We start from the raw sequence: 27,362 nt of genomic DNA on the forward strand, positions 1-27,362 counted from the left end.
ACCAATTGGCTTTGCTAATGCTTGTTTTATTTATTGTTGCCTTCTTTGTTTAATGTAACCTCTAGACTCAAATCATTTTGCCTAAAGATAAGCGTCCTGCATTGCGGTAAAGAGTTTAGGAAAAAATTAAGAATAAAAATGTGCTATCATGGTATGGTAGAAATTAATATTTGTTGTAGTAGTTTAGCTAGCTATATGTTCGATCAAAGTGTGTTATTTCTTTTTACATTTAGATTTATGGGTAAAGGATTGTTAACGGATACAGATCACGAACACTGGTACAAGCAACGCAGAATCTTCGACCCTGCATTCAGCCGGACGTAAGTCTCCAAGAGTTTCAAAGATGTCATTGTATGTGCTGAGGTTAAGAAGACTGTCCTAAAACCAACAAGTCAGTGTTTAGCCTTACTAAGCAACCATTACTGTCTTTTGGGGGGATTTCTATTGGTAAATGAAAATTTAAAAGCACAGCATGTTTGATGGGTAAAGTCAGGAATGTTAAAATAGGCACCTTCTTTCAACCCTTGTTGTACATCACAGCTGTGATATATGCATTTGAAGGGGAACAATGAAACCTGGAGGTCTAGGTTTAGATGCTGTCATAGTGGGTCACTGGTCGGAGTAGCAAATGCGCCATGGACTCCCTGATAAATATACCTTGTACCCACAATCCAGTTAACGTATTAGCAAATAAATCATAACATTCCACACCAGAGATGCTACAAGTCATTCTATCCTTTCTGGAATGCTAAAGTCTTCCGTGCCTTAAATGTTGGAGTACATTCAACTAATAATATTAGCTTAAAACACATAGAAGATAATTAGTGTACATGTCTCATCATAACTCCACATTAGGCGTGCATTGGACAGTCTTTGATGAAGGATCTCTTCTAGGTTACTTGAAAACATTTCTAGCAGCTGATGTTTTTATGGGGTAGACTTCTTCCAGCTGTATGCGATTTGTTGTAAATATTGACTTTCCATATAGGCGTTTTATTTGAAGGACTTGAACATAATGAGTGAACGTGTCAAAATGAATTTTTCAAGTGCAGCGGTCAGTTCATCAAATGTCGAAGCTGTGACAATAAAAGCAAAGAAGGAGACGTTAAACAGCAAAGTTTAAAGGGTTTTCCATACAGATGAATGACCAGATATGGATATCAGGGTCTTGGAAGCAAATTCCACCTCTACTCGGGGATTACAGAAAAAGAGCGGGCTTGGAGTTTCATCCTGTTATAACAGGAGGCCATTAGCACATTTGCTGATGCAGACAGGAGCAAGTTTGAAGGGCTTTAGGACCAGATATAGGTAGGCTTTTACAGGTCGGTAACGGCCGAAATCGGCCGCTACCGACCGGTAAAAGCCTTTTCCTATGTAGGAGGCTATTTTACCGATTCGGTAAATAACGAATCGGTATTTACCGATTCGGTATTTACCGTTACCGATTCGGTATTTACCGAATCGGTAAATGAGATGTGGGAAGCACTGTAAACAGTGCTTCTGGGCGTTAAGAATTCGTTATTTACCACCAACTATTAGTTGGTGGTAAATAAGAATTCCTATGTAAATGCATAAATGTGCATTTACACCTGTGCCATGTGACAGACATACATTCCCTTTGGCCATGTATGTATGCCACATGTGCACACCAGCACTAATCAGGGGTGCAACAGGGTGTCAAAGTGACACCCTGTCACCCTTGAATTTTTCGGTATTTACCGAATCGGTAATTACCGATTCGGTAAATACCGAATCTTAACGATTCGGTATTTTTTACCGATTAATTACCTACATAGGGTTTACCGATTCTGAAATACCGAATCGGTAAAATTTGGTATATTAGAATCGGTAAAACCTATTTACCTACATCTAGCCCTTAGAGCTGAAAACGTGAAGAGCGAAGGTGCGAGCTTAAGTTAATATGTGCTCTGTACCAAGCACAAAGGCTGTTATTACCAGATCCATGGACAGGGCTTTAAATTAGATGAAAAAACTGAGGACGGGGGTGTCACTCAAAGGGGCGTTGCCAATGTTAATAAGGGTGTGGTGTGAAAACATGTAGGCTAAAAATCTGTGCTTAGAATAGTGTGATGCCCGACTGGTATTGTGCTGCTTCTGTCATTGCATCCAGATATATAATATAACAAGTAACATTCTACCTACAAGAAGCTGGAGTATTGGCTTTGTCAATGGTTGTTAGTTGCATAAGCTAAATAAGCAACAACTATGGCTTCATTGTACATGATATTGAAAATGCTCCGTTCTGAAATGATGAGACTGTGAAACAACTATTACGAGTCTCTTTGAAGTTACATCAAAGGCAGCGAAGGGTTCTACTGCTGCAGAGTTACAATTTTTTTTTCACCTTGAGGGTGAGGGCAAAAATGGAGAGCCTGATAGGGACCCGTCTCAGCTCCTGCTTATTAGAACTGCTGGCGCTGAGTATTCCATTAGTAACAATGGGGTTAGCCAGTCAAGCACAGAACCTGGGGAATATTACAGTAAGTGAACAATGGTTCTGCTACTATCACTCATGGAAAAAAACTTTTTTATCAAATCAAGACCCCTATAGTGGGCTACCCATTAAATGTGACATGGAACACAAATTCAAAAAAGGGAATTATCAACCCCAAAGAAAAAAATCTCCCAAATATTTCTGAAAAAATTATTATTTGTAATAAAGTTGATAGTGTATTCACACACATAATATAGACAACATATCATTAATAACATATACAAATCACATCATATTACAAACATAAGCAAGTGTGAACATTACATAAATATGCACATCACAACACATTACAATAAACACACATAAAAATTATAATATACAACATCAGATTCTTCAGATCACGTCCTATTCTTAATTTTTGATCATATGTCAAATTATCAGAATTGAATTGTACAGTCACTTATTTGACATTGATTAGGACGTTTTAATAAACACGTCGACGTTTCGACCCCTCCTTATGTCGCATAAACTTAATTTGTCAATCTGGGGTCTTCATCAGGACTACATAAAGTGTGTGCAACCTATACAGAAAAAGTACCAAAACACATCTATATTAGAAATGCGGTTCCTATTAGCCCGGGGAACTCTAAAAATATGGTGAGCACTGTATCTGTAGTATAACGGAGATGAGAGTTCCCTTTATTTGAATTTGTGTTCCATGTCACATTTAATGGGTAGCCCACTATAGGGGTCTGGATTTGATAAAAAGTTTTTTCCATGAGTGATAGGCGCTGAGTATTGGCAGGACCCGGCCCACTTAAAGCCCTGTCCATGGATTTTCAGCCAGTATAAACCTCCACCATCTACTTCAGTGCTTAATTTGAAAAAAAAACAAGTGCCAGGAGGTCACTGCAACTTGCACCACCCATTGCCCATGCCCAATATTCCAAGCCCCTGATACTATAAGGACGGATCGGGTAGCAAATATTAGTACTTTTTAATGTATGTTGAATTTATCAATGACTGTTGTATTGCTCATTCCTAAATTCGCCAGATGGTACAACCATGTGGCATACTGCCCTAAGTGCCGAAGGTTGACAATTAAGTGCCGGTGCCAAGCACTGGAAACAACCAGCTCAAATTAAGCACTTGATCTACCCCTCACACCGAGTTACCAATACCAAGGGCATCAATAGCTCAGGGGTTGAGGAAGATCTATGGCATGACAAGTTGGACCCTAAGAGCCTACCCAATACTGAGGAATAACCAGAGGAATTGGAAATACGGAATTCGATTTCCCCAATATTACCTCTTTTCCCCAAAGAGTTTTACTCAGAGGTTTCTGGGTCAAAGACACTGGATCTGCAGTGTTTGGTAGATTTTGTTATTCCCTTTGAGGCTGGAAATTCTATTAAGATGGAAACCCAAGCACGAAGGGAAACAGCCTTTACAACGTGGAAATTATCACACAGTGTCTTTGCCATACATGTTTTTATCCCATTTTATCGGCCTTCAATTTGAGATGGTTATTGTACATTCAAACTGAAATATCTTTGGCCCAGTTCTGAAAAAGCCTACTTGAACTTCAGGGCCTTTAAGCATAGATACAAGATCAACTGGGTGCAAGGATGAACCAGTGGGCACAGACAGACACTGAAGAGTGTGAGAGATAATCTGTGAGAGAAGACAAAAGGAGGATTTTAAAAAAGGTGGAAATCCGACCACTTACTCTGTTCCTGGTCAAGAAGATTTGATTCAAGGTAATATATTATAACATAACGTGTATTTGCAAAGCCCACGTTCATCCGGAGGTATCTTGGCGCAGAATAGCAGATGTTTATTGTTACCCAACTCAATGGTACTCATTTTATCGATTTCAGATGGATGAAAGGCTGAGTGGACCCGCCGGGATTTGAGCCTGTGATCATGAGGTCGAACACATGCCCCTGCAATGGACACATTAGTCCACTGAGCCACCAGAACTGGCTGCTTAATCCGTTGCACAATATTTGGCGATGTCTCTTTTGATGAGTAAAATCCTAGGCCAGTAGGAGAACAAATTCCTCTCAGTAGCCCTTTTCCTATCTATTACCTTAAAAACTAAGTTTAGGGGGGATTTCAATCAACCATTCATGCATAGTAGGCAGTATATGTGCCATCTCTACCTCGTAAAGCTGGATGACATTGTATCCCCAAATGACATGGAAGAAGTTTCGGTTACGTATATGGTTTTAAAGGCAGTTAGGGGAGGCATCTACAGCCATCCCTCAAAGACAGACTGGTGGAGCCTGCTCGAGTTCATGCTCGCAGCCCGACCTGACCACCACTCCAGAAAATCAATTGAAAATTGCCTGAAACTGCTCGAAACAGCCCTCTGTCCCACTGAGGCTGAAACATTGAAAACTGAGACTATGGCCACGGGCTCACCCGTCAGCTCTCTGTTGTTGCTGTTCCCAGTTGCAGACCCCTGGTGGAGGCAGTTTAGGTCGCTGGAGAGCGGTGAGTGGCGTGTGTGCATGCGTGTACGGTGGGCGAGGAGAACATTTAAATCCTTTAAATGCCACCCATGTGCTTGCGCTCAAGTACAGCAGTAGAGTCAGTTATAGGACTGTCAGGGCCTTTTGCAAGCCGATCCACAGACCATCGTAGACCCCTTAAACTCCCAAAAACTATCCGGCAAAGGAGAAATAGGGAACACATCTCACATCTTAAATCTTGTGATTTAAGATCAGTGATGTCAGTGCTCACAAAAGGTGTAAGGTGCTCTAAACGTGGTAAGGTGGCAATGGAAGAGGAAAAAGTGGTCCAGGAAGTCCAGGAGATGGAGATGGACACCCATGTAAAATCAGAGAATGAGGAGGGCGTTCAGTCTGCTCTCCCAGAGTTTAACTCGTAAGTTTTGCTGCGGTGCGGGAGTTATAAAGAATGGGCTGGGCAGCGTCTGCCAACGGTCGTGCGCAGAACTGGGCAGGTAGTGCTCGTGTCGGCTGTTGGCCGATGTGTGCACGGAACTGGTTACAGAGACCATTTATCCCGCCATAATTATTCACCATCAGAATGAAGGTAAAAGCGCTCATTTGTTGACACTTACACAGCTACTTGGTGGAATTGCTTTACAAGCAGGAGGGGAAGACAGTAAGATGGAAACGGATCTAGCTGAGGGCAAAGTAGAAGTCTTTGTGAAAGAGAACTTGGATAGAAAGGAATCATCAACCTAAACCTACTGTGCCTGTCTGAAAAATGGCTGGCAAAAATGGAGATTTTTCAATCTTCCCACCATGAAACGCATGTTAAACAAAGCTCCACCCCATTGGCTTTATCGAACAGAATTTACCGTCCTCGCACGCAACTCAACTATCTGACTGATAGTGAGCTATTATCTATTGTATCCACATATGAACCCAGGCCTACCACTAAAACTAAGCTAGAAGAAAACCATAATATTCAAACTATAGTAACGAAAGCCTGTAGAAACTCTCAGGCTAATACTAGAGGGATCAATGCCAACAATCTTAGGAGAGTGGCATTAACGCCTGAAGAATCTCTGCCACCCTTCAGCATTGAGCATTTTCGCTGCGCTCTACTCAATTGTCGATCGGCAAATAAACATGCGGCAGACATAGCTGATCTCATTCTTAACCATAACATCGACATAATCATTCTAACGGAAACATGGCTCTCTGACTCTTCGTCGCCCTGCCTAGACCTACTGGTCCCCCCTAACTACCAGATTTTGAGGCAGGACAGAATCATCAGAAAAGGTGGTGGCATCGCTTGTATACATAAATCTGACATTTCCATAACAAAAATACAAGCTGAGCCTTTAGAGTCGTGTGAATATCTAGGCATGTCCTTAAGAGCAGCAAATAACCTGAACTGTAAACTACATGCCTTATACCACCCCCCGGGTACTAAGACCAAATTCACAGACCAGTTGATAGAAATCATAACTTCTAACTCTAATCTGCAGACGGGCGATATATTCTTAGGAGACTTCAACATGCATTGGGAAGATCATGATGACAATCAAATCACCCTGTTAAAATCCTTCCTGGATAGCCAATCCTTAGTCCAAGGATGTCATCTCCCCACCCACAATAAAGGATCTATTCTTGATTGGATCATAGCTAAAGAGAAATCTATTGAGAACATTGCAATCACACCCTGCGACTGGTCGGACCACCACATAATTACCTTCGAAATCCCCCTCAGAAAATCTAAATCATCTACACAAACTATTAAACCTAAAAAATGGTCTAGGGACACCAGAGAAATTAATATGGAAAACCTAGCGACACGATGCAATATTGATCTGCAGCCACCCATGAACATGGAGGACGTCAACGACCTCACGCTACATTACAACGAAACAATGTCCAGCATCATTGAGGACATTGCCCCGCTAAAATTAAAAAGATTCTCAGACAAAGACAAAAACCCATGGTTCAACGGAGCCCTAAATGAAGAAAGAAGGTCACTGAGATCAGCGGAACGTAAATGGCGACAACACCCCTCCTCACCCCAGCTAACCTTACTGAGACAATCCAGGAAAGCATATAATAAAAGCATTATTAAATCTAAAAAAGAATTCTTCAGGAAAGAACTGGACAATGCAGTTAATAGACCAAGGAAACTATTCGATCTACTTAAAGATCAATCAAACAAGGCGGCCAAAATAGCTCCAGTCCTTGCCAAAACTTGCTTAAACAGCGAAGACTTCTCGATCTTCTTTACAAACAAAGCCAACTCATTGGAGAGGGAACTCAAAAAAGCGGCGGATGACATTGAATTGGAGAAGGACTGGGGAGATAAGGTGCCGGATGAACCAGAATCAGCCGAACCCAAAAACAGTGCGAGATGGTCAGATTTTACACAGGTCAGCGAATTAGACATTTCAAAAATCATGGCGACCTCGAAACCTAACAATCATTACAATGATCCCCTTCCGGCGAAATGCTGGTCCTCCATAAATCACCTGCTAATCCCGGCCTGGTCCAAGATCATTAATGCCTCGTTGTCTCAAGGTCAAATACCAGCCTGCTTAAAAACAGGACAAGTCATCCCACTCCTAAAAAAACCGACTGAGAACCCTTTAGATGCGAACAACTTTAGACCGGTAACCAATATTCCCATGTTGGCCAAAATTCTGGAAAAATGTGTCCAACATCAATTGAGCCTACACATCTCTAAATTCAAGCTTCTAAATGACTGCCAATCCGGTTTCCGTCCAAATCACAGTACAGAAACTGCGATTCTGCACATAGTAGATGACGCTTTACTGGCTCTGGACCAGAATAAAACATGCCTCCTAATCTTATTGGACCTGTCGTCAGCTTTCGACACGGTGAACCATGCCTATATCCTCGATCGACTTAAAAACAGGATGGGATTCGAGGGGACAGTGCTATCCTGGTTCAGCTCCTTTCTGGAGAATAGATCACAAAAAATAATGGTCAATCAAACCCTTTCAAATGCAACTGACAATACTATAGGAGTTCCTCAAGGCTCAACGCTATCTCCATCACTTTTCAATCTATACGTAGAACCTCTTACGGAAATACTTCAAAATGCTAACATTGCTTACCATATGTATGCTGATGACACTCAGCTGTACATTAAGGTTGCGTCGACTGATGATTTAAAGACAATGAACATTGCTCTAGCAAGAACACTTCTATGGCTAACCAAGAACCACCTAAAACTTAATCCTCAAAAAACGGAATTCCTCCTGATTACTCCTAAAAAAAGAAAAACATTGATTGCTGAATGGTCCAACCTCATCACAGCTCTAAAGTGCACTCCGAAGATTGTGGAGTCAACTAAATCTCTGGGTATCATTCTGGACAAAAACCTTAATATGTCTGTACATATCAACACAATGGCAAAAAACGCCAGGTTCCACTTAAGCTACTTAAGAAAACTAGAGCCTTTCTTAAACAAAGCAGACCTCAAAACAGCAGTTCAGGCATTGGTCATCTCAAGGATTGAATACGGTTGCACAACCTTAGCCGGGCTCCCTAAGATCTCAACAGCCCCATTGAAAGCATGCCTTAATGCAGCCACAAGACTCATAGCGGGATCCAAAAAATTTGACCATATCTCCCCCCACTTGAAAGCTCTCAACTGGCTTCCTTTCGAAGCACGAATCCAGTTCAAGCTGGCATGTGTCACACACAAAGCAATTCACAACAAATATCCAGTCTACCTCGCCAAGAAACTCACGTTGTCGGGAGGGTCCCGTTCCTCCAGGAGCAATGCTGATCTACTACTGAAACCGGCGCGCTTCCATAAGAAAAGAACTTATGACCGAGCATTCTCAGGGGCGGCACCGAGAATTTGGAACGCCCTCCCCCCGGAGTTGAGAAGAATTCCAACCATCGCAAAATTTAAAAAGGAAGCAAAATCGTTTTATATGAGGAAATTTCTCCCTTAAACCCTTATAACTGTACTTCTTTTATTTCATTCGGCCTGGCTGGTAGAATTTCCACACAAGCAACTCACTGTACTAGGTTGAAATGTTATACTAGTTTTTATCTCATTTAAGTTCCAAAGACTTTATAGAAATCTATATGTGAACTTTTTGGTTATGTTAGCTCTTACGGATTTGCTAATACGTAATCACCTATGGCTAGTAACATGTAAAGTTAAGAATGTTGTTTATATGCTATTGTAAAGCGCTCTGATACCCTGTGCAGGGTCATGTTCGCGCTATAGAAAACACTAAAAATAAATAAAATAAATAAAAATAAATCAACATTATAACTATTGGCAGGGTTGGTATCCCTGTTTGATAATCCTCAAACCACTCCAAGAAGTAGTGTTATTGAAAGTGGCGAGGTGTGGTGCAGCGGCCAGGGCAGCTAACTTCGGAGCACAGGGTTCATTGTTCGATCCCCGGCTCCCCGGCTCCGGTGGCAGCTCAGCTCAGCACCATGTGACTCTGGGCAATAGCTCACTTAATTTCCACGACGGCCCCCAGCGCCTTGAGACCCGTAAGGATGAGTAGTTCGTGATTTACAAATACGGATTTATTATTTATTTAATGTAACTCTGGACCTTCTCTGATGAATTTGTATTAACAAGCGTTACATGTGCCACAGTTCGTAGATAGTAGCCCTGTACTGGCGAAAACTGAGGACTATACCTTACCAGACATTGCTATTACACTGGAAAAAAACAAAGACTTGAAGGCGCTTTTGAGAAAAACAAGTACCAAGGATCCGGACCTGGACTTGGAATCGAGAATGTTTCCAGTCTTATCAGCTGGACACTCGCATATGCCCGACCTGTATAGTAGTACCCCTACTAGTTTTTCACATGTTCATTCATTAGAATTGTCCGATGTGGGGCCATCAGCAGCATTTCTGGATAAGGGGGTAGATAACATCTTGATCTCAGTCAAGAATACACGGGGGAGAGCCTTAGAGATTTTTTATGCATTGGAGAGAATTCTCTCATCAATTGCATCTTTGTTAGAAAAAAGCACTCTAAATTCTGATCATATATTGGAAGTTCTCTCTCCTATTTTAACGGGGATACAGGAACTTAATCAGGTTAATCAAGCAACAAATAAATTAGCAAAGGTCCCTGATGTAGTCTGTTGCGTATGCCAGACATGTAAGGGGGTGTCTAAAAGGGGAATTAAGATAGTGGAGCAGGAAGTGAAGGACTCTTTAGTTGTATCGCCCAGAGGTAGCTCCCTGGGAAGTTCACCCCCAGTTAATCAACATAGACAGAGAGCTCAGCCTACTAGTCAAGGGGGAAATTTAAATTCAAAAGTAACTCCGGTTGCGCCCCCATTATGGCCATATCCCATTAAAAAAAAAATATCTCAAAAACTCATGTACAATAGGCCCCCCGAGCAAATTACAGCTAACTGAAGAATCAGCTAATATTTCAGTCACTGCACCCTTAGGGGAGGCCCCCGCACTAAGATAAAGCAACACCCGACTCGGTCAGAGGGGAAAGAAGAAGAACAGGATTCAACGTATGCCAAAACGGAAACAGAAAAAAATGCAGGGGCATATTATCTAAGAATTGCGATAAATACGTTTAGCGCTCAAAATCCTATCGCCGTCTATCACCGATTTGCATCGGCCTCTTAGCGGCGTATTATCAATGCTCAGCTAACAGGCGATGTCCAAACCGGCAATAAACGGTGATAGTGAACATTAGCACGTGAAAACAAGCGATGTTTTCACGCGCTAATGTTCACCATGTGAATATGGGGGGTAGATTCAGCATTGCAATCCACCCCTCCATGCAAAGTATGGGTAAGACACAAAAATAGCGGGCATTGGGAGACCTGTGATAAACGAGTTTATCGCGGGTTCTTGTCTCCCAACGCCTGTCAAGGGCCGCCTTGAAAATAATGCGTTCCCACCTCCAACTACATTTTACATGTAGTTGGACGTGGGAATGCCCACTTTGCATGTCATTAGCGATGTTTATAGCTGACATGCAAAGTGGGGCGGTATGAGGCTTGAGGCAGGCGTTAGCATGCCCTTGATGATAGGGTGCTAGAAGTAGCGCCGCTTTCTCGGCACAATTCACCGAAAAAGCGACGATACTGCACCTTGATAATATGGCCCATTGTTCCCTTCCCTAATAGAGGAGCTAAATAGCACAAAATCGCCAACAAGTAGAAAGGTTGATGGGATCCTGGGGCAATCTATACTGAATGGGGGTCCTAAAGCGGGGTTAGCTAACGGTAATCAACCGACCTGCTCGAACCCGGTGCTGATTAACCCACTGAGCCAAGAGGGTCAGGAAGAAAGTGGGAGTCCCAAAGTCAACAGGGGTGACACTGAGGATCAAAATCTTCCCTGCAATATTAATTTAGTTAATTATGAAACCAGTAGAGACCCTACACCAGGAAACATATTGACAAACTCACTAGCCCCTGTATCTGAACAGGGCTCAGTTAGCGGAGGTGCCCCTCTTCTTCCTTGTGGACAGGATACTTTCCCAGTACTGTTTGATCCTGGCCAGGGGAAAGTTGGGGAGGCGGACTTAACCATAGTTTGTAGCAGTAAGGGGGTTATAATCAGAGGAGGCACCGGTCTTGGGGCAGATTGGTAAAAGACCCGTAGGGCACAAAGGTCCGTATTTCGGGCAGGTGAACGGGACCTTGCTCTTTGTTTCCCATTCGAGACTGACTCAATGTTGCTGAATAGAAGTGCCCTTCTTCAGTTGCTCCCAGAAATAAAGGACTTGGGCCGGTAACAAGCGAAGTCCTTGAGCTGGTCTACTTGGATTTGAGGAGTGCCCCTCCAAGTACATTTGCGTCAGGGGTAGTTTCAATGTTAGTATTGGCTAATGTAGATTCCTTTAGAAAGAGAGATATAGACGTGCTCGCTTGTGTGAACCCTTGCCCAGATTCAGCTGAAAGCTTAGGAAAGATTCATCAAGTGCAAGGTAGTGGGTTCTCCACTGACATGGGCGTCCAAATTCCTGTAAACCCTAAAGACATTGAAATAAGAGTGGGGAAAACTCTAGTAAACAGAGTAATTAACATTATAGGTCCCGAAGTTCAAAGGCCCGGTTGTCCCATTGTGGAGAATGAGATGGCCCAGTGGAGCTGGATGGCCGGTGCCCTGAATGGGCCAAAAGCAACAACAAAAAAGTTCGTATTGTGGGGGTAGCCAACTGGGAAGGATTATATCCTGGAATTTAGCGGGGGTAGGAAAAACTGACTGTAAGCTCAAATTGTTATTAGAATATGACCCTAAAATAATTTGCCTCCTGGAAGGGTGGGGATTTTCATTTTGAGAATTTTTATGTATATTGTTGCGCTACTAAGACATTTGTATAAGGGCATGCTAGTGATTGTTTAGCTAGCTTACTTAGCTGTACAATGAGATGGGATCCTGTGATTTATATTCATCCCTCAAAGTGTTGTATGGGAGTGAAGTTGCGGATTGGTGAAGGTAACTCAGGGCAAGCTGTTTTTCTTTTTCTTTTACTTGTAAATGTGTGTGTTCCCCCAGGCAGAGCATCAAACGTATTAGTAGATTCAATCTGTACTTATGTGCAAAGGATAAGTTATGTTGAAGAATGCTCATGGATTATGATGGTGGATGACTTTAATGCCAAAATATCTAATGGTACAGTTATGTCCTTTTCAAACCTCGAATTGGTGGAAGTATGGTCCATTCCAGGTTCTGTACAGCCCAATCTTATGAGACCAGATAAACGAGGCTTGTTACTCTTGCAAAATTTGAGAATGCTTGACCTAGTAATGTTAAATGGTAGATTTCCATGGGATTCTCCAACCTCTTATACTCATCGGGCGTATATGGACACTAATCAATTGATTACATGGTGGTTTCTTACCACCTATTTAGTGTACACAATTTAGGGAAAAGGAAAACAGTTTCGGAACGTAGAAGGGTCGAAGACTCAAATTGGGTTAAACTTTGAGAGATTGCCCAATCCAGCGACACTAGGAAATATTGGGCACTGATAGCAAAATGTAGCGGTGGGAGAGAGAAGTCAAAACCTATATTAATTCCAGAAGCAGAATGGTCTAAGTATATTTCCCAGCTGTATGCTTTAAACTCTACCACTAGTTGGAATCAAGATTTTAGCCTTGCCCCGTCCACGGGGAGCGAATATGGCACACCATCATGCTCTGTAACTGAGGGTTACAATAAAGGGGCAAGATATTCTAGTGCAATGGGCCCAGATGATGTACCAATAGCTATAATAAACCAGGACGGCGAAGCCTGGGCAACATTTTTGCATCCTCTGTTTGCCTATTGTTACTCCCATGATGATATCCCACAATCTTGGAAGGGAAGTATAATCGTTCCCCTGTACAAAAAGGGTCCAAAAAATTCACCAGCAAGTTTTAGACAAATCTCTCTCCTGGATGCAACTGGGAAATTATTTGCGAAGAGCATTCTTACCCATCTGCAGGATTGGGCATTTGGAAATAATCTTATACCCTTAGACCAAACAGGATTTCTCAAGAACAGTGGTACTTTGGATAATATCACAGTCCTCCAAACTTGAACCGAAAAATACCTAGTGAGTGGGGGAAGGCTGTTATATGCTGTTTTTATAGATTTCGCTACGGCATTCGACTGGGTAGATCGGGGGACGTTGTGGAAAAAAATTGGTCACCATGGGGATTCCATGGAATTTATTATGATTAGTTATTGCTCTCCAAAACTCTACTTGGACTCAGGTTTTATTAGGGGGAACACAGGGCCTTTCGACAAAAAATAGAAACTAATAATGGTTTGAAGCAAGGATGCCTTTTGGGGCTCAGCAAAGGGGATTCCCAAAATTAGGAAATTTAAAGCTGAGCTGCATACTATATGCAGATGATGCCATAATAATGGATTTAACCCCAATTGGACTTCACAGACGCCTTGCTGATCTAATGAAATACACAGAAGAAAATTATTAAAAAATAAATATTTTAAAGAGTTAAGTCATGATTTTTAGCCACCAAGGATGTAAAGTCAGAAAAAACTTGCATTGGTTCTTGGGAAAAGAGAAATTGGAAGTAGGTAAGTTTTATCCATATTTGGGAAAAGTCTTTACAAACAGGTGTTCCATTAGCAATCATATGGAACACTGTAAATGAGAGGCAATTTCACAGGCCTTTCCAATTTATCGTATGAATACACACTGCGGGAAAAGACACTTCACACATATCTTATTAGTCTATAAAATAAAGATACCACCAGCACTGAGCTATGCTTGTGAAACAATAGATGCACATGAGTGGGGAAAATTTGAGAAAGTGGAGGGGTAGATCTGGCACCAAATATGTAATGTGAATCAAGCTGCTTCTATTGCAGGTTTGAATTTGGCTTACTTTCCACTTATGTGCTAATTATGGCTGCATGCTTTAGATGGAGCATTGCACTATTAAATATCTCAGAGAATTTGTTACGGGTAGCACTATACGGGAACATTTTTGTTGATATGAAAGAAAAGAGTGCTCTTTTTAGGAATTACTTAAAAGCTGTAACAATGTTCGACTTAGATAAGGATAGTGCGGCAGATCTTTGTAAATGGGCTTTGAAAATCATAATTAAGAAAACAATCTATGGGGCTTTCCGTGAAAGAGACATTAAAATGTGCGGAGAGAATAGAAATAATTATTGTATTTGCAAAAAAAAACAACCGTATGTTTTATGGAATCTGACACATGGTGTACGCAGTGTCATTCTGTTACTTAAGCTCAATTTACTTCCTCTAAGAATTGTAACAGGAGCTTGGCGGGGATCGCTAGACAGGAAAGACTTTGTCATTTATGTAACTCCTGTATTCAAGACTTAAAGCATGTCCTATTTGTCTGCCTTATATTACAACCAGTACGTCGTAGATACCTGAGGAATGGTTTTTTAAAGCATAATATCACCACAGCAGAAGAGGCCTGTAACTGTCTGCTGGCGCCCCCATCTGAACTCATGTGTTTAAAAATGTTTTGCTTTTTTAAACAATTTTTAAATATATATTAGAGTAGTATTGAGTGATTCAATTTGTATGTTCCTGAGCACGTGCACTTTTTCAACTTTTCCCTTCTTCTGCTGCTAGCTAATAAGTAAAGGATGCAGAATTTACGCATCCGAGCACGTGCACTTTTCCAACTCTTTCTGCTTCTAGTTTACGAGTACTGTACGCTGATTCACTTTGTATGCATTTGTGCACTTGTACTTTACCAACCGTTTTGCTGCTAGTTATCAAGTACTGCATGCTGAAAATTGTTCTGCAAAGTTTAAATATTCTCGCGCTGCTGTTATGCTGTTGGTTACCTCGTACTGTATAGTGAAGTGACAAATTCCTATTGTTTTACTCCATATTTTTGCTGCTTGTTATCTAGTACAGTATTGCGAATTGTCAAATTCCGCATTTTATTATAAGGTTTTACTTTAGAAAGTTATATAATAGTATCAGATCATATTCTTCTTACAAGTCCGCAAGTATCCATCTATGGTAATCTGATTTATTATGGATCAATCCCCTTGGCGCGCGAAAGTTATAGAATGGTTCCCATTTAGACGTTGTTCTGTGTTTTTAGATATGTTATGTTGAATTCAGTATTTCACTGTTTATCTGTATAGTGTGTAAGGTTTTTTTTAGATGTACTTTTATGCGGAATTCTTCGGAGTTCTAATTCATAATAAATAAACTACTGTGAGTAATAGATTCTATGAAAGTATTTAAATTGGATCAGGTGCAATTTGGCAGAGATTGCCATGTCCCTGAAGGCCATCTTTGCGAAATACCATTATATTTCAACAGGGGTATCCGAGCCATTCCCTTGACATGAACAATTTCTACACCTCTGACTCCCAATTGGCTTGTTACAATTTAGCTTTGTGGGCTAAAATCTGATAATGATTGATTTTGAAGGGATAGTTTTGGAGTACATAGGGAAGCCAAGGAAAGACTACCATCTAAATAAGGGCTACCCACCACTCCCTTCAAAATTTAGATTGGGAGAACGTTCCAACCCAAAAGGTCACTTTACAGAGTGCCCAAGAGGGGTGCCAAATTGAAATCTCAGCATCTTCGTAGGTGTGCCGTAATATGAATTCTCTATCTTTAGCCACCTTTAGTTGTCATTGCCAGTTAACTCCATGGGTGTCCCTTTGTACCACGTATAGGTTAAGTTTATCCAAAATAATTCTAAATCCGGTGATCTTCGGAGCTTGCTTAAAATTTCAACCAAGGAGTGGAGTTAGGCAGTAAGCAAGATTGCAGGTCACCTCTGTGGGTCTGGTAGCTGGACTGAGGTTCAGGCCCACAGCAACAGCTGGGAATGCTGATGAGGCTGTGGGATCATGGTGGAGGAGGTAGAAACCACCAGAGAACCAAAGAAGTGGCTGCAGGGTGGAAGAGGAGCACCTACGGCAGCCCAGATTGGGGGTTGACAGGAGTCTGGGAAGCGCAAGTAACAACACTAACAAAGGAGAGTGATGACCTTGCAAGACATATCTGGCAGGAATGTCTGACAAAATATCGAAAGGTAAAAAATCGAGATACAAAAATATCGGAGCAATAATATCGGTTAACAATATCGACATCATATATACAACAAGGTAAGTACAAAAATATCGAGAAAAAAATATCGAGAAAAAAAATATTGTTTTAAAAAATATATATTTTTTAATAAAAAAAGTAAAATAAATTAAATAATACTTAAACATATAATAAACATAGTTAACAACATTTTATAATTAACATTAATAAGTAATATACATAATTTAATAAAAAAATAAACATATACATATAATGTACAATATATATACTTAATAATCCGTTTTAATAATGATTTTAATAACTTACAAATAATAAAAAATATTATAAATTACAAATTCATCTATACACATAAAATAATAACAGAAATAAAAATTAAATAATTATGCAAAACAAATTACAAAAATTAAATGTTTGAATATTTTAAAAATTAATTATATACTACATTAACTAAAATAATACAAACCAAAAAATATTAAGTAACAGAGGGAATAAAATACTATTTCAACTCCAAAAAAAAACAACAGTAAGGAAAATGTTGGATAGCGTAGGGGTAAAAATTACTATTCCCACTCCAAAGAGTGCAACAGTAGGGAAACTGTTGAATAGCGTAGGGGTAAAAATTACTATTCCAACTCCAGAGAGTGCAACTGTAGGGAAAGTGTTGGATAGTGTAGGGGTAAACATTTCTATTCCAACTCCAGAGAGTGCAACAGCAGGGAAAGTGTTGGATAGCGAAGGGTTAAAAATTACTATTCCCACTCCAGAGAGTGCAACAGTAGCAGGGAAAGTGTTGGATAGCGTAGGGGTAAAAATTACTATTCCCACTCCAGAGAGTGCAACAGTAGGGAAAATGTTGGATAGCGTAGAAGTTAAAAATAACACTTATAAATACCAATTAATAATCATTAATAAATATTAATCACCAATTAATAAAATTGAACAATAAATTATTTCTTATAACAAAAGCATATTAATTATTAAAAAGTAACTACCAATTAACTAATATTGAACAATTAAATAATTTGTGAAACCAAAAATATGAATTATCAAAAATTAATTGCCAATTAATAATTACTTAATAATATATTAATTAAAAATATCAATAACTATTATTTTGTAATATTTAATTACCAATTAATGATTAAACAACAATACATTTATTTTCATAACTCCGAAAATATTTTTTTAAATAATTACCAATTATTAATTAATATCCAATAAATTAATTATCAATACCAAACTATAAGTTTAATAATTACTTGATTACATATCAATTATTTTACAGACTATTTCCCTATAAATGCACAACAAACTCCAATAATAAAATAATACACTTCACATAATTATCAATTAATTAAAATTAATTACCAATTAATAAAGATGTATTACCAATTAATAATTAATTACCTATTATATAGTTAGCAATATCAATTAATGACAATAAATTATTACTTAATTACATATAAATTACTTCCCACCCTATTCCACTATAAACCCAGAGCCCTCTACAAAACTTACAAACAAAGATTAATTAAAATTAATTTATAATTTCTAAAAATTAATAATTAATGTAATATAATTAAATTACTTCACACCCTATTCCTCTGTAAACCCACAACCCGCTACGGTACTAAAATACAAAATTAACTTAAATAACAGCAGCAAAAAAGAACACATACATATTAAATACATAATAATATACACAAAAATCATATAAAAATCGATATTAGTAACATCGATATTACTAACATCGATATAAAAAAAATCGATATTACTTACCTTCGAAATTCTGTCCCTTTGATATTAAAACAATCGATATTACTTACCTTCTATATTCTGGCCCTTCAATATTATGAAACCGATATTATTGTAACTCGATATTTACAATTCCATATTTTGTCTGCCCACCATCTGGCACTGGTTAAATTGAGGCCTACATAATTAAAAAGTAAACCACCTGACCTCAGGGTGTAGCAGGCAATGTGAGGAAAGGGCCATGATAGAGGTAGCAAATCCACTGCACTGACAGAGACCAAGTTGCTTGTTGATGGTTGTGGGCCATGACCCTGGCAGGTAATGGCTGAAAGAGGGTGAAATATGAGTTGACTAACTTAATAAGCATGGAGAAGAGTGATGCAGACTGACCAGATCACTGCCTGTAGCAGTGTCCTTTATAAGGAGGGAAAGATGTGGTGGGTGCTCTAGATTCCGCCTTAACAAAATTAGGAGAAAGTGGAAAAATCCACTACTGTTGCTGAGACCAAACTGGAAGCGATGGAGATCTGGATAGTTTGAATCCAGGCTGGGAAATGTGGAGAAGTACATTCAGGAATGTGAGGGGTTCAGGCACAGATGAGGTGTATTCTAGCCATTAAGCTGTAAGTATTAGAGAACTACTGGAGAGATCAGTTGGCTTTCTTGAAGAACACCTGGTGCTTCGACAGGAGAAATTAATGGTGGTGATTTGTCATGACATAAAGGCTCTCCTTAAGAGAAACTATAGAGTCTACGAGACCCAATGGCATAACTATGGTTGCGACTCTTAAGGACCGTGGGCTTAGAACTGATCCTGTGGAGGGCAGTCTCCTCAGAGAGGCACTTTGAGTAGAAGGTAAACACATTATCATGTTCCCTGTCTTTGGGGGAATACCCTGCTGAAGCTGGGGGTGATCAAAAGAGAACGGATGAAGATGGACTGAAGAGCTGCAATGTTGAGGAGCCCAGCAAGACTAAAGATTTGGACTAAAACAAGACATTTATGTTCTCATGTGTGGAGGCAGCAGAGACATTCTCAGATGGAGGTAAGTCATACACTAGATCATAATAAAGAGGAGCAGCCTGAGATGAGTAGGATTGACTGCAATTTAATGTTCTCAACCCAAACTCTAGTGTTGTCATCATTTAGACAAATAGGACCTGGGTGAGCAGACCTCTGCATTAGTACTTAAATGACTTTGACCAATCTTAGTGGATCCTCCCAACCCCTTCATGCAAAACTCCACGTTTTCCTTTATTCCGCCCTCCATCGCCTTTCTTTCCTTATAACCTCCCCGCTCATAGCTGTCCCTCTCCTTTTGCTTTATTTCCTTTACATTTTGAAGATCATGTTAATGTCATGTCTCTGAACAGTTGAAATAAGGATGTGGAGGAGGTCTGGATTTCAGGAATCTTGGTGTTTTTTTAACATTTTGTACTGCATTAATACTTTATAAAACTTGTTTAAACGTATTATTTCCATCTGATGTTGCCCTGTCCAGCATATGTGCCTTGCAGACAGTAACCGGCCATCTGCATACAGGGATACTCAGTCATATAGTTAATTCCCTAAACCCAGTTACGTCTAATTAGATCTAAGCAGCAAGATATTCACAAGCAGGCTGAAACGCAGAGTTGAGAGGGGGTATCCTTGCTTAGTTCCTCGCTCAGTGCAATATGAGGTCATTAGAACAATCTACTCCCTCTTACACAATAGGGTGGATACACAGGAGGCTGATACAGGCCAAGAAACAGACAAGTAAGTTCATTTGTGCACAGCTGAAATCTGTTTGTTTTTAATAAGGAAATTGCATTTGCAATTTCAGTCTGTTAAGAAATGCAATTCTACCTCTCCATATGTACAAAGGGATTTTCTATTTGCAATTCCCTAAGTACATGTGCATAGCATTTCCAAAATGTGAAATGGGCATTTAGTAAATGCTATTACAATTGACTCACAGTCAATGGTAACCATGTGTACATTAGGAAAAGGCACCCAAAACTGCCGTTTTGGTAGTGCTATAGAGCGCACACTCGCCCCTAGGGCATTTGTATGCTTTACATGAGCAATGCATTTTTTTAGGATACATCAAGGGGGCCCTTAGGCCCATAGGCACCCTCGGTTTTGCATTTCCACATTTGTGATGTCCTGCTAAGAAATCGCAAATTTGGAAATGGAAAACCATTCGTACCTATGGGCCTTTAGGCACATAGGATCAAATGGTTTAGCATTTCCTAAATACCGATTTCCTAATAGCGATTGAGACTGTGTAGGAATCACTATTAGGAAATCGCTATTCATGTACATTCTATTTTGCGTTTTCTAAATAGCGATTTCTTGGGATTTGCTATTTAGGAAATGCAAACTGGGAGTATCGTCCATATGGCCCCAAAAGTATTGTATGTCTGGTTGCCTTCTGGGGGGCATAAAGCAATTTTGGTCTATCAAAGTTGTAATCACCCTCACCAAATGGTTTACCACTGCCTTTGCAGGCCCTTGGTCTCAACATTGATGAGGTAGGCTTGCCGACAGGAATCACATGTCAGCCAGACATCCTGTTTTGGCTACAACTATGATAGTTGCAATACAGACATCATTGAAGAGGTTACTCCTCTGAACAGCTTCATTGATCATTGTGCTCAAGTGAGGCATCATGATGGAGGACGTGAATCTGAAGATTTCACCATTTGACCCTGGCATCTTCAGGGCTAGAGGATGAAAGAACAGTTTCTCCATTGTTAGAAGAAGGTCCATCGCTGGACAGGAGTCACCAACATTACACTGGGAACTTAAATGTACTAATTTGTTTCAGTCTGTCCAGTCTGTTAGTGGTCATGCCTTGTTAAAGGTTCTCATAGAAATCCACAAAGGTATAGGTGTTAGCCCCACTTCCTGTAACAGAGTCCTAGTTGAACAGGCAAAGCTTGGGGATCATCTGCACTATGTTATCCTACGCTAGTACAGCAGTTTACCAGTTTTGTTGCTGTGAAACCATCCAGGTTTCTCAGGCCACTTCAATAGCCGTCTGATGTAGTGAAGGCAAGAGACGTCTATGTGGTTGAAAAGGAGCATATCGCTAGCAAGAGTAAAGTCCTCTTCTATGTGGAGATGCTCAGTATCTGGCCTGACAATCACTTCATCTTTAGATTTCTCTTGCTTTTGTAGAAGGTACATCACCCACTCACAAATGATGGACTTGCAGGCCTCCTCAAGTGTGTTGGCTCAGTTATGTGATTGGATCACATTGAAATAGAACCAAGTTTCTTCCTTAAGAAACACTGAAAACGTGTTATCAGTTTAGCCAACAAGCACTGAGGCGGCAAATGCCATGCTGCATCCTGCAGTTACCTCCCCTTTAGAGCTCCAGTGGTGCACTCTGATATACCCCGAGGTAAAATGCAGGCATCCGAGACGCAAGATAAATCAGAGGAGGGCAAAAAAAAGACTACTAAGATGCTGATTGACAGTCATATTCTCTAGTTTAAGGGTTCCAGGAGTGCCATATGTTACTCAATACAAGTGCAACTGTTTTGGAGCAAGGCGGCTCGATGTTCCTTGAGCCATAATTAAACCTTGTGATTGATGACTGCATTAAAGTCACCACCAATCTTCGTGTGACACAGGCGATGGGTATTGTAAACATCATTCAGCAAACCTGGCACCATCATGCACTGCCCTTGTTTATCTGTATACGTTTTAATAACCCCAATTTGGTGTGGTAACTCATTTGCAAAACGGAAAGCATCCACTTTGGACCAATTCTTCTGTGTTAGTATTAGAAAAAGTTTCTGGCGGAGTACGCAGTGGTCCAAGTCACAGAGAAACTTTAAAAAAGGTATCCCGGATTTCTTTAAGGATATTGGGTTTCTTAAAAAAAAGTTCCTTTATCTAAATACATTCACAGACATGGTGTTTTGTTGGCCGTTACAGGCCACCATCCCTGTGATCATACCTAATCGGACTGAATCTCAAGGTGCAACCTATAGCGACTCTTTTTCATTTCAATTCTATGAACTGACCGACTAGTGCATACATTGGTTTGCAAAATTCAACATTGCTTGCAAAACGTCTGGTTGCAAATTGCAGCCAGTTTTTGCAACCACTATAACATTTCTAGCCCCACGTGTCACCCTGAAGCAGCGAGATATTGATCTTCATCTGTCGTTTTTGTTGGTACTGCAAGCAGTGATGAAAGATCTCTTCTTTACGTCTGTTTGACAGGTACCTCAAGGAGATAATGGGATCATTGAATGAGAAAGCTGAGAACCTGATGGAAAAGTTGATGGAGAATGCAGAGAAAGGACAAAAAGTGGGAATGCATGCTGTCCTCAATCTACTCACCCTCGACGTTATCACTAAGGCAAGTCCTCCTCGGAAACATAGCAATTCCAGGGCAGATCATTTTGGAAACTGGAAGGGTATGAGTTCAAATATATAAAGGAAGTAATGTACAGGACTTTATTTGTAGGTCAGACACCACAGTGAAGTGATTTCCTTCTCCATTTGAGACTCCATAGTTTTAGCTTGTACGATCAGGGGAGTGGCTCTAGGCGGGGGTGTTTGGCGTGTTAAACCCCTCTAAAAATGTATTCTATAGTAAATAGTTGGGTACAAGTGCTTTCAGTTGGGTAATTTGAAGTGTCTGTTGGATTTCACCTCAGATTTGTAGTTCATGCCCACTTTGCTGTTAAAAACACATACACTCTTTTATGTATTTTGAAGGCCTTAAATATACTGATCATTTGGAAAAGAATTGCAATTTAAGTAGCCCTAACAATCCACACTCCTCTGTCTTTCTACTGTTCCGTAAGCCCCCCCCCCCATGTTCTGCTTTTCATATAATGTGCTTTAACATGATGTCATAGTGTTTGATTTTTGGGAAATCTGAAGTCCCCCATCCGCCACACCGCACACTCCCCCCCCCTGCTGTACTATGCTCTATTAGTTATGTTCTGGTAAAACTGATCCCTATGTATATGAGGAAAAATAAGGCTGTAAACAGGCAGGCCAAGTGGCACCTTATTTGGGTTACCTTGGTGAAAAGTGTATTTATTCTGAAGTGCTTAGTTATAATTGTCTGAGTATGGCCTGTTTCATCTGAATTGATAAGACAGCTTGATGAGGACAACAAGAATATAAGAGCTCATCCAATGTCGATTAAGAATTATTAAATATCTGCCTGTTGCTCTCATTTAAAACTTCCAAATGCACCTTCCGACACAAGTTTCACTCAGTTCTAAAACCAGTTAGCTTTTTCTAAGGCTGTGAATATAATAGGGTTATTGAGCATAGGAGGTCAAACATGAAAAGACTTACTTTGATTATATTCAAATGGAGAGCCCGCAAGACAAGAAACTCTAGGATATCATTTAGTGTTATTTCCCTTTTCCTGCGGGCGCTAACAACTATAAATGACCTGCCCCCGGTAATGGACCTCAACCGAAGAGGTTGATTGAAATTACGAGGAAAGGGCAATTAATACCTGACAAGGAGTGGGATATAACACACCGATTACACCAACCTCACAGACACACAGACTTACTTCTGTCACTCGCTCAATCAAATACATGATTGGCCTCTGTCCACATCTGTGTCAAGTCACTGCTCCATACACTGAAATTAGAATACAGGCACCAAAAGCAGTTAGTACCCACATTCACCACCTTCTGGTTTCTGAGCATCCTTTGGAGAATTGTAAGGGTTACCGTGATGTAAAACTCTTTGATGCAGTAACCTTTTGTCTTGGCAACTTTCCCACAATAAGCATAATGGACAACACATACACACGCATGCACACACACACATGCACACACACACACACACACACACACACACACACACACACACACCCACACCCATCCAACCCTCCCCCCTCTTGATGACCTTCAGATTATCTCCACGTCCCCATGGGCCCTGATTCAAACAGGGGTGCTGGACCTTGGGTTGGTGGGGGTGCTGCTGTGGGTGCTGCAGCACCCCCAGAATTTCCTTAGGAATTCAATAAGAGTAAGATCAATAATCCTGTAGCATTTGCTCTGCATTCAAAGACGGAGGCCAACTGTCAGGCAATTCCTCGGACCCACTGCTCCTTCTACCTTTCTTTTTAGCAAAGCGATTGGGGTTTAATTGTCCCTGTTCTTACTGTAAAGTGAGTTCAATTTGCAACAAAGGGGCGGACTTACGTTCGCTGACACCTTAGTGGTCTGGAACTGCGAGACCTTAGGTCGGCGGTTCCAACCTCAGTATTAGGATGCGACCTCACCGCCCTACGGTCGGACAAATCCATTTTATAATGGCAGCTTGTGCGGCTGGCGGAAAAGGCCCGCAGTACAGGCTACCATTGTAAAATGGATGTTTGGAAACATCCTTGCACCATGTGGCAGGCACCTACCTAACTGTGCCTGCCACACGGCGCAGGGATGTTTAGGGGGGGCACAGGCATCATAGCAGAGGGCCTTGGATGAAGGGGGCCCTTCTAGGGGCCCCCAAAGACACTTTCCTACAGCCTTTCCATGGCAGAAAGGCTGACATAAAAAGGCTACGATTCAGAAAAGGGGGTGGTGATGAACAGAGTGTCTGAATTAAGCAGACCACTCTTACCCAGTCGAAAGATCAGGGCTTGATCCATCACCGTTATTTAGCTCACTGCCCCATCCCAGCTCAGAACCTGGCTATATGCAAATTAGTCTGTCCCTGGCCCAGTGCATCATGGGAACAGAGCAGACCAAACTACCAAGCCAATTCTTCACCAGAAAGGAAACAAGCTACCGGGGACCGGTTTCTGGCATTTAATGCCTCGTCGGCCCGGCTTGCTTGAATCCTGATGGAGCAGTGAGCAAGGGACTCATGTCTGAGTATACCCTGCCACACCTATAGTGGCCAAAAACGATTCAGAAAAGGGGGTGGTGATGAACAGAGTGTCTGAATTAAGCAGACCACTCTTACCCAGTCCTGTTAAGACAACCGTCGGAGGCGAGACGAGAGAGGAAAACTACCAGAAACCGGAGCACGCCCGCCCGAACTACGATCCCCAGAAGGCCGTGCAGACAGGCGCGCTGAGAGGACGTGCCCATTTAAGGAATCAGGACGCCAGCGGTAGGCGTCGAATATTTTGAACCTTTCCCCGCGAGTCAGGAGAAGAGGTCGAGCGGAAGGCGAGCTCCGTGTTCTTCGGCGGCTTGAGACAGGAGTCGGCATTTAACGGTGAGAAGCCTCTGATATCCCGAGACAGTGACAGCGGGGCTCCGCTTCACGCTCGGTGGAACATTTATTGCCTACCGTTCTGCTCCGACGCTTTGGCAGTCCCCGCTCGAGGGTATCGAGCAACGCCTCTGATTCCCGAGACAGTGACAGAGGGGCTCCGCTTCACGCTCGGTGGAACATTTATTGCCTACAGTTCTGCTCCGACGTTTTGGCTGTCCCCGCTCGAGGTTATCGAGCAAGCACTGCACTCCGTTTCGCTCTGACCCCTGACAGTCCCCGCTCGAGGGTTCTCGAGCTGAAGTTCCTGGAACCTGGAACTTAACCGTTACCAGTCCCCGCTCGAGGGTATCGAGTGAGGTCTATTGCTGAGACCCTTGTCCAGTCCCCGCTCGAGGGTATCGAGTGTGGAACACGCCGCAGGCGTTTGCCCTCCGTTGGAGGCGTGTCAGGATTGACACGCATGCGGAGGACGATTACGTTATATCAAGTACACGGATAGAGACTCGAGTGGCATTTTCGGCCATTATTTAGCACGGGGTCCTCTGTTGGAAGGTGCTAGGACTAGCATCGTTGCAGAGGACGGTAAGACGCTATCCGAACCATTGAACACTATTGCTTTGCTTATAATTTGGCGTTTAAACAAGTCTGAATAAAGAGCTTGTTAACTTCCTCTATCGGACTGGCACCTCATTTGTGGGCTAACAGGTGGGGTGTTTGGGTACCGACTGCGTTACCCGATCCCGAGGGAAAACAGGATTACACAATATTCGACCTTTACAACACCAATCAACCTCCTGGTCGAGTAACCGGTCATGGCCTCTATGGAAGACGTCTTGGCGGCGTTACTAGACGTCCAAAACGAATTGGCTGCTTCACGACAAGAAACAGCGGATTTAAGGGCTAGAGTGGATCAACAACAGCGCAATCCTTTCAACGCAGGGACATCTACCACGGGTATCCCGGCGGCAGTGGTGGTGGAGATGCCGGTGGCTATTCCGTTGGCCACACCAGAACGGTATAGTGGGGATCCTACCACGGTACAGGTATTCATCACACAAGTAGCGCTGCATTTCTCCTGTAAACCGAAGTCGTTTCCAACCAATCAGGCAAGAGTGGCATTCATGATCTCGTATCTGGCAGGTAATGCGGCTCAGTGGGCGGTTCCTTTGGTAAGCCGGGACGATCCGCTGCTTTACGACTGGGAACAGTTTCAGGAGGAGTTCATTAAGGTGTTCGATCGTAGAGCAGATTCCTACACGGCTGACAGGGAACTGTTGGAACTGAAACAGGGCACGACAGGGCTGGTCCATTATCTGAATGCGTTCAGACGCTTGGTGGCTGAATCCAAATGGCCCCCTGCTAAGCAAACCGCTCTCTTTCACCAAGGCTTGAGCGAGGACTTGAAAGACGTGATCGCTCAGATCGATCCCCAACCGGTACACTGCGAGGATCTGATCAATCTGGCCCTTCGCCTCGACCATCGACTTAGTGAAAGACGAGGGGGGGTGCATAAGAAGGACAAGTTACATGCCACGTCAGGTCAAACGTCTCTCACCGAGGCGACATCCACACCACGAGGGGATGCCATGGACATAGGGGCCGTTAGAGCAAGCCTCACGGCCACAGAGAAAGAGTCGTGAAGAAAGCAAGGACTTTGTCTGTATTGCGGCAAAAAAGGCCACTTTGTTCGTGAATGCCCTGCAAAGCCCAAGACGGGTCGACCTCGTCCCGGTCGTTTGTCCACAGCATCAGTGGACAAACCGGCGGAAAACTAAAGAGCTCTCAGAACCACGAAGGGGATTCTCGGAGCCAAGGTTATATCCCTTCTGCTCACCTGCACTCCTATGAGAGCAAAAAACACTTGTTCATTCCTTTACAGTTGTGGGTTAGGAACCGCTGGGTTTCGGTCTCGGCGATGGTCGACTCTGGTGCCACAGGGATGTT

At 41.8% G+C, this 27,362-nt stretch overlaps 1 protein-coding gene across 1 annotated transcript in view; it reads left to right on the forward strand.

Annotated features, from left to right (window-relative positions):
* Window positions 1–27,362, forward strand: part of LOC144781276 (cholesterol 24-hydroxylase-like) — a 219,624-nt gene that overhangs the window by 95,380 nt on the left and 96,882 nt on the right. Inside the window, exons 5-6 of the mRNA XM_078660025.1 lie at window positions 234–320; window positions 22,437–22,575. Of these exons, the coding sequence (XP_078516151.1) occupies window positions 234–320; window positions 22,437–22,575 (226 nt within the window). The remainder of the gene's footprint in view (window positions 1–233; window positions 321–22,436; window positions 22,576–27,362) is intronic.

The sequence above is a fragment of the Lissotriton helveticus genome, chromosome 9 (genome assembly GCF_964261635.1).
Source record: "Lissotriton helveticus chromosome 9, aLisHel1.1, whole genome shotgun sequence".
In the NCBI taxonomy this organism is placed as follows: domain Eukaryota; kingdom Metazoa; phylum Chordata; class Amphibia; order Caudata; family Salamandridae; genus Lissotriton; species Lissotriton helveticus.